General features: G+C 38.4%; 1 protein-coding gene across 3 annotated transcripts; it reads left to right on the forward strand.

Annotated features, from left to right (window-relative positions):
• Positions 1-241: 241 nt before the first annotated feature.
• Positions 242-11,848, forward strand: tubd1 (tubulin, delta 1). 3 transcript variants are annotated; one of them, XM_051679349.1, is made up of 8 exons: positions 268-1,175; positions 1,635-1,782; positions 4,209-4,425; positions 4,508-4,739; positions 4,849-5,013; positions 10,759-10,899; positions 11,202-11,385; positions 11,491-11,848. In XM_051679349.1, exons 1-8 carry the CDS (start codon positions 959-961, stop codon positions 11,591-11,593), a joined length of 1,407 nt encoding a protein of 468 aa, XP_051535309.1. In that variant the 5' UTR covers positions 268-958; the 3' UTR covers positions 11,594-11,848. The 3 variants fall into 3 exon arrangements, with proteins under 3 accessions (XP_051535310.1, XP_051535309.1, XP_051535312.1); XM_051679350.1 differs by lacking the exons at positions 10,759-10,899; positions 11,202-11,385; positions 11,491-11,848 and adding an exon at positions 8,621-9,314 and having other exon boundaries at positions 242-1,175; XM_051679352.1 differs by lacking the exons at positions 268-1,175; positions 1,635-1,782 and having other exon boundaries at positions 4,292-4,420.
• Positions 11,849-12,341: the final 493 nt, after the last annotated feature.

A 12,341-nucleotide genomic window follows, 5' to 3' on the forward strand; every position in this document is an offset into this window, starting at 1 on the left:
TTTAATTACAAGTTAAGCTCAATCGACAGCTTTGTGGCATAATATTGATTACGACAAAAAAAAAAATATAATAATAATATATATATATATATATATATATATATATATATATATATATATATATATATATATATATATATATATATATTAAATCACTTATTCATTTTTATTTTTTTCTCCCCAATTTGGAATGCCTAATTCCCAATGCGCTCTAAGTCCTCATGGTGGCGTAGTGACTCACCTCAATCCAGGTGGCGGAGGACGAATCTCAGTTGCCTCGTGTCTGAGACCTTCAATCCACGCATTTTATCACTGGCTTGTTGAGCGCGTTCCCATGGAGACATAGCGCATGGAGGCTTCAAGTAGCAACCATGCACAACTCACCACATGCCCCACCTAGAGTGAGAACCACATTATAGTGACCACGAGGAGGTTACCCGATGTGACTCTACCCTCCCTAGCAACTGGGCCAATTTGGTTGCTTAGGAGACCTGGCTGGAGTCACTCAGCACGCCCTGGATTCGAACTCACAACTCAAGGTGTGGTAGCCAGCATCTTTACTCGCTGACACATGCCCCCTCCTATGGAAAAAATGTTGGCCTATTAGAAAGTATGTTTATGTAAATAAATGTGGCAAGAGACAACTCATATATAAGTTGGCCTATTAGAAAGTATGTTTATGTACATACATGTGACAGTATGTTTTTTGCGCCATCTAATGGTTGTAAAATACATTTTCACTATGTCCCATCATGCATCTGTCCCGAAGCTCACAAACCTTTTACCCGCCTTTAACAGTAGAGACAGAATCGGGGTTTAACTTTTGTAAATGTTTGGAGAAGTATTACAGAGAAAAGTCGTTTTAAAGTGATTGGTGGTGTTTTTACCGTAGGACTGTCATGAATTTCCAAACTGACATTCACTGTACTTGTGATGTTGTTACAGCTACACTGCGTGAATGGTGTGCAGTTGCCATTACATCCGTTTTAATCATTGCTTAACTGAACAGGTAAAGCCTGAAGATATGTCCGTTATAACCTTACAGTTGGGTCAGTGTGGGAATCAAATAGGACATGAGCTGTTCACTGTAATAAACGATGATTCCAATGGACCAAACAGAAAGAAGTACAAGCAATGCAGTGAGGAGAGATTCTTCTATGAGAGCTCGACAGGAGGTATGTTCAACTCAGTCATGTTTGATTTCTCTAAAAGTCACTTTGACACTGAAACATATTGACAGTTTTGTACACTAAAGTTAAACAGAAAGTCTCTGCAAGCATTTACATTATTATAAATGTTAATTATATCTTAAGAAAGCTTAGATTTTTATTTTTTTTTATTTAGTGCATAAAACTCAAATTGTGTTTTTGGGTCGAAATGACTCGATGATGGAGCAAGTCACAAACAGGCATACATACAGTGCCAGTCCTCCCTATAGGCAAACAAAGCAAGTTTCTTAGGGCCCCCGATCCGCCAGGGGCCCCCCACACTTTCATAGACATTATAAGTAGTGTTATGAACATACTTACGAGGGCCCCCACACAAGTTTTTGCTTAGGGCCTCCAAAAGGCTAGGACCAGCTCTGCCTACATACTATATCAAGTTTATGCATTTTCATATTCTGTTCATGTCAGATCTTGTGGCCCGATCAGTGCTTGTTGATATGGAGCCTAAGGTAATCTCTCAAGCAATTGCAAAAGCTTCAAAATCTGGAAGATGGAGGTATGGAGACAAGGCACATTTCTGCCAGAAGCAGGGATCTGGAAACAACTGGGCTAATGGGTAAGAACTGACATCTTGGCTTTAGCTTTGCCTTAAAGGGATAGTTCACCCAAAAATGAAATTTCTCTCATCATTTACACACCCTCATGCCATTCCAGATTTGTATGACTTTCTTTCTTCTGCAGAACACAAATGATGATTTTTAGAAGAATATTTCAGCTCTGTAAGTCCATACAATTCAAGTGAATGGTGACCAAAACTTTGAAGCTCCAAAAAGCACATAAAGGAAACATAAAGTAATCCGTAACACTCCAGTGGTTAAATCCTTGTATTCAGAACCGATGTGATAGGTGTGGGTGAGAAACAGATCAATATTTAAATCCTTTTTACTATAAATGTCTGCTTTCACTTCCACATTATTCTCCTTTTGTTTTTGGCAATTCACATTCTTCGTGCATATCGCCACCTACAGGGCAGGGAGGCTAATTTATAGTAAAAAAAGGACTTAAATATTGATCTGTTTCTCACCCACACCCATCATATTGCTTCTGAAGACTCTATGTACTTTTTTGAGCTTCAAAGAAAGAAAGTCAAGAGATGGCATAAGGGGAAAACTGCAATACTGTACTGTGTTACATCAGTGTTACATCAATGAGAATCATTGTTGAAAATGGGAATAGTACAAGTAAAACTGGGGGTCCACTGATCGAAATCGGCCGATATTCGTCTTAAATCTGTGATCGGCAATCAGCCGATCATGCCTAGATCTTTTTTGCAGCGCAGAGAATCACACATACACTGCCACTCTAATGAATGAACGTTTGCTCAGCCCTTAAATCAAGGCAGAGTGGCCTTTGGAGGGTGAATTGTTGGCAATTCTAAGCATTCACGAATTTAAACTTTCAGACATGATGTAATTCACATGAATATGACATTTTGTTTTTAAAAATGTGTAAGAATTACATGTGTATGAATATTAAGTTGTCCATTTTCTAGAGTCATTGTTATTCTGACTCGTTGCACAGTGAGCAGGAAGGAAGGTATAAAAACTAATTAAACTTCAAATAAACATGCAAATACAAATCTGAGTACACGTGATGTAACGCGAGTCGTGACAATCAGACAGTGTGTGGAGCGATAGAGACTGTTTGAGCGATCATGAGCACTTTTAGCTTCACTCCCTTCAACATGAGTGCTCTCGGTGTCAATCAGACATGCGCGCTCTGCAGGTGCTCTTAATATCTCATCATCAGGCACTAATCCCAGCGCTATTCTGTGAGGATCCCAATTTAAATCAGATTTATGTTGGTCACAATACCACTAATAAAAGATATAACTGTTTAACCTTCAATAACGGCACCGCATCTTCACGCATTTGCTTAATGATTAGTGATTTGTGTTACAGCAAGACGCTAAAGACAGTAAACAAATCATAGATATGAATGATTTCTCATTGGAGCACTTTTAGAGCTTGTAATGGACATATTTTTCTTATTTTTGAAAGTATCTCTGCTGTGTGTGATGCTCTCATGGTTTTTGGTTGCCAGTATGTCACAGTGACCTTTTGATATTGACAACAGAACTATTAATAACTGATTTCAATACAAATTAATGTTAGCAAATTACAATTAATGTAATTTTAATGTAATTTTGGTAACACTTAATAAAAAGGTTCCATTTGTTAACATTAATGTATTGGGGATTATGAACAAACAATGAACAATATATTTTTTTCAGCATTTATTAATAATAATTTTAGTTAATAAAAATACAATTGTTAATTCATGTTCGTTCATAGTGCATTAATGTTAACTAATACAACTTTTGATTTTAAAAATGTATCAGTATATGTTGTAACTTACATTAAGTTCATTAATTCATGTTAACTACAGTAATGTTGCTAAATAATGTTAACAAATGGAACCTTTTTGTAACGTGTTACCGTAATTTTACTGTGTGGGGCATAAACGTATAACTGCAGCATATAACTTGCAAAAGTGTGGCAAAGGGCACTTTAAAAAAAATCGGTATTGGCCAATCTTAGGGTTAAAATGTCAGAGATTGGTATCGGCCTCAAATTCCTTGGTGGGGCGCGTGGTGAGTTGAGCGTGGATGAAGCGGTGGATGGCATGAAGCCTCCACACGCACTATGTCTCCGTGGCAACGCGCTCAACAAGCCACGTGATAAGATGCGTGGGTTGGCGGTCTCAGACGCGGAGGCAGCTGGGATTTGTCCTCCGCCACCCGGATTGAGGCGAATCACTACGCAATCACGAGGACTTAAAAGCGCATTGGGAATTGGGCGTTCCAAATAAAAAAAAGAAAAAAAAAAGAAAATCTTAATCAGTTGTCTTCATGCAAAATATATTTTCATATTTTTGCATTGAATTGGGGTTAACTATGACCAGGACATTTTCTTGACAGGTTACATGAGAATCACCCTTAAATATGTTTGTCATGTGTGAGTTTATTGGTCTTTTCTGAAGATTCTGTGTACATGGGCCACGTCACGAAGAGGTTGTGGAGAATCTAATACGGACAGAGATAGAACGCTGCGATCGCCTTGCAGGAATTTTCACCATGATGAGTGTTGCAGGTGGCACAGGTTCTGGTGTGGGTACCTACATCACTCAGTGTTTGAGGGACCTGTACCCTCAGTCCTTCATCCTCAATCAACTAACATGGCCTTATGGAGCTGGTGAGGTAATGAGCTCCACCTTGTACTGTATTTTCACTTTTGGGTGAACTATCAGTTTAATTTTCATATCGTAATGTTTCTTTGCAGGTGATCGTGCAAAACTACAACTCTGTGCTCACACTGTCACATCTCTACCAGCTCTCTGATGCTATTCTGGTTCACGAGAATGACACTGTGCACAAAATCTGTAGTAGGCTGATGAACATCCAACACATCTCCATCAGTGACATTAATAAGGTGATCGCTCACCAGCTAGGCAGCATGCTTCAGCCTGCATATACCGCTGATTCACCTAGCCATTACAGCAGAAACCCTATAGGTACAAATGACTCATCACAGTTCACGTCCCATCTCTTCAATCATTTTGAGATGTAGAGTCATCAGGCAGTAATGACACTTCTTTAACAGTGTTTATCTGCTCTAAATAGGGGAATTACTGAGTTCCTTGGTGTGTCATCCTGAGTATAAACTGCTAAGCTTGTGTAACATACCTCAGATGTCCAGCACATATTTGGCCTATAGTGTATTCAACTGGCCTGGCCTGCTTAAGCATTTGCGTCAAATGCTCATCGCCAGTGCTAGAATGGAAGAAGGTAAGTGCTGTGATGTCACATGTCAATGTAATATTAGGAAGGATGGTTTGTAAACAGACATACCGTTGGGTTCAAAAGTCCACATTGAAAAATTGGGATTCAAGATCTTATTTAAACCTGGAAATAGACAACATTTTTGGGTTTTGAAAAATGTAAAGATGCACTATGATGTAAAAGGAATAAGACATATTGACGATTCTGCACTATTGGTTCACTACATGGTCAATAATCTAATACAAAAATGACATTGGCCATGTTTATTCCTTTGTACAAAAGTTCACAAGATGCTTTGAGGAACATACTCAAATCATGCTAGATGACATGGATCATCAGGTTTTGAAATTTCCACAAACTTGTGGAGTTGGCACTTGTCAGCTCTTACCAAATAAGAAATTTTGAAGGTCAAGAATTTTTTCAGTTCAACTTTTACTTAAATTTTGAAGCTACTAATATATAATTTGTAATGGAAAAAAACTGAATTTACTCATAAAAATGCAAAAAAGTTAACTCAGACTTTTGAACCATACTTTATGTCCAAACTGCAGTGTTGGCTAGTAATGGGCTACATGTAATCTGGATTACTAAAAAAAAAATATATATATATATATATATACACACACACACACACACAGGTGCTGGTCATATAATTAGAATATCATCAAAAAGTTGATTTCACTAATTCCATTCAAAAAGTGAAACTTGTATATTATATTCATTCATTACACACAGACTGATATATTTCAAATGTTTATTTCTTTTAATTTTGATGATTATAACTGACAACTAAGGAAAATCCCAAATTCAGTATCTCAGAAAATTAGAATATTACTTAAGACCAATACAAAGAAAGGATTTTTAGAAATCTTGTCCAACTGAAAAGTATGAACATGAAAAGTATGAGCATGTACAGCACTCAATACTTAGTTGAGGCTCCTTTTGCCTGAATTACTGCAGCAATGCGGCGTGGCATGGAGTCGATCAGTCTGTGGCACTGCTCAGGTGTTATGAGAGCCCAGGTTGCTCTGATAGTGGCCTTCAGCTCTTCTGCATTGTTGGGTCTGGCATATCGCATCTTCCTCTTCACAATACCCCGTAGATTTTCTATGGGGTTAAGGTCAGGCGAGTTTGCTGACCAATTAAGAACAGGGATACCATGGTCCTTAATCCAGATACTGGTTGCTTTGGCACTGTGTGCAGGTGCCAAGTCCTGTTGGAAAATGAAATCTGCATCTCCATAAAGTTGGTCAGCAGCAGGAAGCATGAAGTGCTCTAAAACTTCCTGGTATACGGCTGCGTTGACCTTGGACCTCAGAAAACATCACTGACTGTGGAAACTTTACGCTGGACCTCAAGCAACGTGGATTGTGTGCCTCTCCTCTCTTCCTCCAGACTCTGGGACCCTGATTTCCAAAGGAAATGCAAAATTTACTTTCATCATAGAACATAACTTTGGACCACTCAGCAGCAGTCCAGTCCTTTTTGTCTTTAGCCCAGGCGAGACGCTTCAGACGCTGTCTGTTGTTCAAGAGTGGCTTGACACAAGGAATGCGACAGCTGAAACCCATGTCTTGCATACATCTGTGCGTAGTGGTTCTTGAAGCACTGACTCCAGCTGCAGTCCACTCTTTGTGAATCTCCCCCACATTTTTGAATGGGTTTTGTTTCACAATCCTCTCCAGGGTGCGGTTATCCCTATTGCTTGTACACTTTTTTCTACCACATCTTTTCCTTCCCTTCGCCTCTCTATTAATGTGCTTGGACACAGAGCTCTGTGAACAGCCAGCCTCTTTTGCAATGACTTTTGTGTCTTGCCCTCCTTGTGCAACGTGTCAATGGTCGTCTTTTGGACAACTGTCAAGTCAGCAGTCTTCCCCATGATTGTGTAACGTACAGAACTAGACTGAGAGACCATTTAAAGGCCTTTGCAGGTGTTTTGAGTTAATTAGCTGATTAGAGTGTGGCACCAGGTGTCTTCAATATTGAACCTTTTCACAATATTCTAATTTTCTGAGATACTGAATTTGGGATTTTCCTTAGTTGTCAGTTATAATCATCAAAATTAAAAGAAATAAACATTTGAAATATATCAGTCTGTGTGTAATGAATGAATATAATATACAAGTTTCACTTTTTGAATGGAATTAGTGAAATAAATCAACTTTTTGATGATATTCTAATTATATGACCAGCACCTGTGTGTGTGTATATATATATATATATATATATATATATATATATATATATATATATATATATATATATATGAAGTGATTGTAATTAATTACATTTTTAAATGTGTGTAATCAGATTACAGTTACTTTTTAATGGAATACATTCAAAAGAAATAGCTGATTTCATGTTTTCTTTTGTTTAAAGGAATATTACGGGTTCATTTCAAATTAACAAAATCTCAAGTAAATACAAGTTTAATGAACAGCCTTTGTGGCATAATAATAATAAAAAATAAAAAAATAGTTTAGACTTTTCCCTCCTTTTCTTAAAAAAAAAAAAAAGCTACAATTTTGTTACAGTGAGACACTTACAATGGAAGTGAATGGGGCTAATCTTTCAACTTTTTCAAAAGAATAGCCACTAGATGTAAACAATATTTATGTAAACGTAATTTATATATATAGATCAGTGGGGTTGACGCTGTTTTGGCAGCATGCGGGGGACCTACACAATACTAGGTAGGTGGTTTTAATGTTGTGCCTGATCGTTGTATTTAGACTTGCTTTCAGAGTGTCACGTTTGGTCTGACAGGGCCATGGCATTATCCGCCCATGTCTGTCTCTGTGTGAGCGCGCAGCTTCTGTTGTATTCCCTCTTCTGTTTGTTATTGACGTGGGTGCATCGCGCCTTGTGTCTTCTTGGCTGCATGCACTCACGTCAGTAATCCTTGTCTGTCTCTCGCGTCCATGGACACGCATTGCGCTCGCTTTGCGCCGCACACTTGGGACGCGAGCTATCTTGATTGTGCTGAGGTTTGGTCACTTCAGTAAGGTGTCGGGTGTGTGTGCCGAACTCTCACACAAGTGTCTGTTCTCGTCTTGTTTGTCGATTGGCATGAGTGTATATTGCCTCATTGTCTCGGCGATGTGTGCTCATGCCAATCGGTTGTTTTGCCTGCTTGTGAGAGCACGCGGTTTTGTTATTGTTTCTGTAGTGCCGCGTGCTTCTCGGTCTGACATCACACCCCATCTCCTTGTTTGCGCATTACTGTTTCATTGTTAACACCTGCCCTGGATTAACCCTCTTGATTTCTCTCCCTATTTTAGTCTCCTCGTGTTTGCTGTCCAGTGCCAGTTCATCTTGTAATGTTCTCTGTGCAGATCTGTTTATTGTTCCTTTGCGTTTGTCATCCCGTCACCTTCCTGTTCCGGTTGGTCCTGTGTCCCATTTCCCTCTGCCCGATTCCTTGTATTGCTTTTGTCCCCTTCGGGGTAGTTTGTGTTTTCCCCCTCGTGGGATTTTGTTTATATTTATTAATAAAGTGTTTTTGGTTTTTGAACTCTGCGTTTGGGCCCTTACCTCTCCCCAAATCTGTGACATTACGAACTGGCCAAATATGGACCCAGCAGAGATTTATTTTCTTCTCCCGCTTCAGTCCAGCAGGAACCGGCCTCCCTTTACCAGCCCTTGAGCTGCGATTTGGTGAGTTGGCGTCAGGGCAAACGCCCTTTTGGCCTTTTTACCGAGGCACTCCTCGATGTGGCTCAAGGGTCGGGTTTTGGTGAGGTCACCCTAAGTTATCTGTTCTATTGACTGGAGAATAGAGGGAACCTGCGGACGTGGTCCTTCTGGGATGTGGTCTATCATTTCATGGAGATAAGGGAGGAGGAGTACCTTCTCGGGCTATGGGAACCCAACTTTGACGCTCCCACAGTTGCCATTCCCCTCCTGACGCTGTCAACGCCCACAGCCACAGAGGCTGCTATGGCAGCAGTGCTCCTCATTGCCCCTCAAGCGTCCACGCCTGCCACGGCCAACGAGCCAGCGTCCACGCCTGCCTCGGCCAACGAACAAGCGCCCACGTCTGCCACGGTCAACGAGCCTGTTCCTGAATCCTCGTCTGTCCCAGAGCCAATGTCTGAAGCCTTGGCCGTCCCAGTGCCAATATCCATGACCACGGAGTTCGTTCCACTGTCCCTTCTTATACTCACAGCCACCAAGGCTGTTCCGACATCACTGCCAGTGTCCACGACAATGTGGGATTTTATTTTTATTAATAAAGTGTTTTTGTTTTTTGAACTCAGCGTTTGGGTCCTTACCTCTCCCCAAATCCGTGACACAGAGAATATATCTTGAATGTAAGTATATTTTGTCTTTACTGCACTGGCAGTATAAACAAGTGAAAAAATTTATATACAAAAATATACTTATATACAAAATACATTTCTATTCAAGATACATTCTCTGAAAGCAAGTCTAAATATCTTGTATGTTGCTTCTCAAGTAAATGCTTCTTATTGTAAGCACGTTTAATACAACCTTCTAATTCAAGGCACAAGCTGAATAGTCGGTTAAGAGCTAATGATTAATCATTGCAGTAATCGCCCGAATAGTCGAATAATTGTTCTTAATAATCGTTATATTAGTTGATTACCAAAATAATCGTTAGTTGCTGCCCTAATCAGCTTCACATTTCCACCTTTAAACCCTCCAAAAATTGGCCCCATTAACTTCCATTTTAAGTGCTTTACTGTTACACAGATTATTTATTTGAGACAAGTCAAAGTTATTTTTGTGCTAATCAACATTGTCACAAATGTTGTCATTTGAGCATAACTTGCATTGAACCCGGAATATTCCTTCAATGAAAGATTTACAAATGGTACTTAAAAGGATAGTCCACCCAAAAATGAAAATTCTCTCATTCATTTACTCACCCTCATGCCATCCCAGATGTGTATGACTTTCTTTCTTCTGCAGAACACAAACTCAGCTCTGTAGGTCCATACAGTGCACGTGAATGGTGATCAGACCTTTGTAGCTCCAGAAATCACATAAAGAAAACATGCAAGTAATCCATTGGTTAAATTCATGTCTTCAGAAGTGAAATAATAGGTGTGGGTGAGAAACAGATTAAAATTTAAGTCCTTTTTTTTTTTTACTCTAAATCTCCACTTTCACATCTGAAAGTGAATGTTGAAGTGGAGATTTAGAGGAAAAATGACTTGAATATTGTTCTGTTTCTCACCCACACCTATTATATCGCTTCTGAAGATATGTATTTAACCACTGGAGTCTTATGGATTACTTTTGTTTCCTTTATGTGATTTTTGGAGATACAAAGGTCTGATCACCATTCACTTGCATTGTATGGACCTACAAAGCTGAAAAATTCTTCTAAAAATATTAATTCGCGTTCTGCTGAAGAAAGTAAATGATGAGAGAATTTTAATTTTTTTTGGTGAACTATTCCTTTAAAACACTTTTAAATTAGATTTTCATTCAAGTAATTGTAGTAGATCAAAACAATGCAATTAATTATCAGATTAGACTACCTGAAAAGTGTAATCTAAAAGATTTTTACTGATTACAATTATAGTCATGTAATTTGTAATCAGTACCAGATTACATTTTATGAGTAATCAACCCCAACATTGCCATACTGTCCTTTGTTTTTAAAACTGTGTATCCCTTTAGTGGCTGCATATAATAACACATAACTAACCAGATGCAAAATATAACTTGCATCCATTTTCTGCATAATGATTTTATTGAACTACAACACTCTTAAAGGGATCGACTGGACAGTAAGTGTGCCATCAGCAGGCACATCTGCAGGAGAGAGCATGACAAATATCAGGCATAGAGGTTTTAACTCTTCAATCGCTAATCTTTTAATACTGCGAGGGAAAGATGTTTCCACTGCAGTTACAGGCAAGTAGCCCTGCATTTTCCTTCCATTCATTAACATAATTTTTTATAGGTGAATTTTTTTATAGGTTTAGCTCACTTGTATATAGGGTTGTGACAATCTATACAGTATATACTGTATATTATGTGTGCACTCAAATAATTTTTAACAGTTCATTGAATTACTTTTATGTAGCCCCTACCTTTAAATCTTGTGTATTTATTGGAATCTATTCAAGTGTTATATTTATTGCTTGTGTCTTCTGTGTTAAGTTGTGTCAAGTGCTGGTGTTGTAAACTAACATGCAAAATACTTCAATCAACAGATGGTTTTAAGGATCCTGCATTATATGTGCCCTGGCTTAATACAAAAAATAGTTTTAGTTCATGGAATTGCCCAGTGACATTTAACGGATATGAAAAGTCTGCCACTTTGGTCAGCAACAGCCAGTCCCTTTTGAAACCGCTGGACAATATAGTCAGGAAAGCTTGGAATATGTTTGCATCAAGGTGAGAAATACTTTGATATAATGCTGTGCACTAAATTCTGGATCACGGATGTGCACCAGGCAAAGAATGAATCTTTCAAAATTACTTTTTTTTTTTTATCTGTAGGGCCTATGTTCAGCAGTATACTAAGTTTGGAATAACTGAGGAAGATTTTCTCGACAGCTTTACTGCTCTAGAACAGATCATCTCCAGCTATACACACCTCTGAATGACCTTATTCGCAGAGGCAGTCTGGTTTATGCATCATAAACATTTTGTGATGATGCTGATTTCTGGAAAAGATTTCATATGAAGTGACTTTATTTGACTGACCCCTCCCTGAAGAAATTAAATTGGTTCAGTTAATTTAATGATTTTGTGTTCTTTAAAACCCAAGGAATATTTGGTTCTACAAATTTTCTTTCTTTCTTAATTATTTATGTGGTTTGACTATATTTTTAATAAAGTAAAAAAGTTAAATTTCTTTCTGGTGCCCCCATTCTGTTTTCTGCTGATTCAATTTTTTATTTTTCAACCAGACTAAAGAATACCCATATATCCGACCTGTTACTTGCAACCAACACATTTGCATCATCCACTACACAAGGCCGTACACATTTCAACAAGAATGTCCAACATTTTCTGCATACTCTAAAGTGTAAATGTCTAATAAAAGATTTGTGACTACAGAGCAGTGTAGAAATAAGTGATAGATCACACAAAAATTAAAATTCTCTCATCATTTACTCACTCTCATGCAATTCAAGATGTGTATGACTTACTTTCTTCTGCAGAACACAAATAAAGATTTTTAGAAGAATATCTCAGCCCTGTAGGTCCATACAATGTGAGTGAATGGTGGCCAGACATTTGTAGCTCCAGAAATCACAAAGAAAACAAGTGGAGTGGAGAGTAACAGTAAAAGGACTTAAATATTGATCTGTTTCTCACCCACTCCTATCATATCATATATTGCT

This window comes from Myxocyprinus asiaticus, chromosome 39 (assembly GCF_019703515.2).
Source record: "Myxocyprinus asiaticus isolate MX2 ecotype Aquarium Trade chromosome 39, UBuf_Myxa_2, whole genome shotgun sequence".
NCBI classification, from domain to species: domain Eukaryota; kingdom Metazoa; phylum Chordata; class Actinopteri; order Cypriniformes; family Catostomidae; genus Myxocyprinus; species Myxocyprinus asiaticus.